We start from the raw sequence: 1,985 nt of genomic DNA, 5'->3' as shown, positions 1-1,985 counted from the left end.
GCCCACCCAGGCACAGGGAGGAGGTTTAGCACTCCGTATGTGCATGCAACTGTGCATGTATGTCTCCCCCACAAGCAAGGAGAGACTGCTCTCGGTTGAATGCCACTCCTGCAAAAAGGACCAAACTCTGCATCAAGTTCTTGATTCCTTCCAAATTATGAATTATGCAGGAAGAAAGACGATCAACAGGAATCCTTTGACTGTATGAACTATAATATGTTACAACATCAGTTAGATTCTGAACTCTTTCTCTTAGAGTTCATCCTTCCATCAGGCTCTTGAATTTGCTCCTGTAGATTTAATTTACCCTATTAGTTTGAGGTTGACTGGCCTCAGCTTGGTAATGTACTGTCTGATGGATACCTCTCATTTGCTAGCACTCTCTCATCTATGCTGTCATTACCAGCTCCTCAAAATACACAGGTTTCTTCTTCTATTTCTACACAGGAGAGGAGGAAAAAAAAAAAGAGCTCAGTCATAGGAAGAAATGATGAGCTTGTCAAACCGTGCAAAATTGGATTGAATTAGGTGACAGAGGATCTGAATCACGCTACTTGTTCGGAATAAATAAATGCTCTCCTCTCCTTCCACTCACAACAGTCTCGAAGCAGTGACTTTTCCTCTGAAATGCCAAAAAGCCCCAAAGCGCTTCTCAAATAACGTAAGCCGATTTGTGTGAGCATTTACCATCACCTGAACACAAGCTTGTTTGCTTAACATTTTATACACTGCGTATCAATATTTACCCAGCTTTTCTAACGAGACTTGATAGTGTTCAATTTGCAAGCCCAATGCTGTGCATTAGCTGTGACGTTGATATCGTCTTCTCTTGTTTTAGACCTCGGAGAGAAGCAAGTTTTTTTCCATCTTCTATTTATCCATCAATGCTGGAAGTTTGATCTCCACGTTTGTAACTCCTGTATTAAGAGGTCAGTGTTGATTTAGAATAAGACAATAAATTAGCTGCCCTCTGACCACTCTGCTGTGCATAGTTAGGCTCTTACGACAACTGAATGGCAGAAATTACATTATCTGTGGAGTGGCCAGTGTATTGCATTTATGCCTTGTTAATCCTGCCGTAGCAGCATAACAGATTTATAGTACTAGCAGACAAGTCACAGAAACTATATTCCTGGTTATATTTCAAAGCCAGCCTGAACTGTAGAATTAAAATATGAAAGGTGGAAGGACCTATATGGTCATCTAATCGTCCCCATTGCCAGTGAAGGATTATTCCCCCGTCTTGCCTGCAGGTAGCCTGTGGATGGGAACTGGTCTCTGCTGTCCTGTGCAGGTGTCAGGGCTGAAAAACTTAGCAGGGCTGGTTTTGAAGTCCTACCTTCTCCCTCCCGCAGGGTGCTGCTGACTTCTGGAGGGCTCTGTCCTGGCACCCAGGCGTGTCTGCGTGGGTCTGCTTGCAAGATTGCAGCCCTGAGCAACTAGCCTTGAAGACAAAGCACAGTCCTATGCCCCACTTAAGACCTACTTTACATTCTAGCCAGCTTGCACAACCCCTTGCTGCAGTTACTTCATTGTATCACAGCGCCTAGAAGCCAAGGGGATTGGCACGCTTTAAATACAGACACAGAGGCAAAGTAGCAGGCCATAGGCGATGGGGATGGGGATAGGGACAAGGTAGCCTTCACACTTAGTAGCAATATTTTTCATTCCGTCCCGTGGCCTCCAGGAAGCTTTCTTTGTTCAGAGTGGTTACTTTAACAGGCCGTTCATTTCACAAGACTGTGGGCAATTGTGCTTGTCTCATATTTACACCATGCATACAGGCAAAGACAAATGCTGTATCTCGTGCTCTTTCTCTCATCGGTGTCCCCAGGTCAGCATTCTGTTGGGAAGGCGCTTTTGCTCAGTGTAGTCAGTGGGCAGATGAAAATCCAGTCCCCTTTGAACATCAAAACCTGTGCCAATATAGCCTAGCAATAAACTAGTTGCAACATGGAAATGAGGTGGAGAGGATGGGGAAAGAG

General features: G+C 44.6%; 1 protein-coding gene across 1 annotated transcript in view; it reads left to right on the top strand.

The window, feature by feature from the left end:
- SLC15A2 (solute carrier family 15 (oligopeptide transporter), member 2) overlaps positions 1-1,985 on the top strand; it is a 40,304-nt gene that overhangs the window by 11,935 nt on the left and 26,384 nt on the right. The window contains exon 6 of the mRNA XM_009327141.1: positions 839-929. Within this exon, the coding sequence (XP_009325416.1) occupies positions 839-929 (91 nt within the window). The remainder of the gene's footprint in view (positions 1-838; positions 930-1,985) is intronic.

The sequence above is a fragment of the Pygoscelis adeliae genome, unplaced genomic scaffold (assembly GCF_000699105.1).
Source record: "Pygoscelis adeliae isolate BGI_AS28 unplaced genomic scaffold, ASM69910v1 Scaffold227, whole genome shotgun sequence".
NCBI classification, from domain to species: Eukaryota; Metazoa; Chordata; class Aves; order Sphenisciformes; family Spheniscidae; genus Pygoscelis; species Pygoscelis adeliae.
This window is presented reverse-complemented; position numbering and strand designations above follow the sequence as displayed.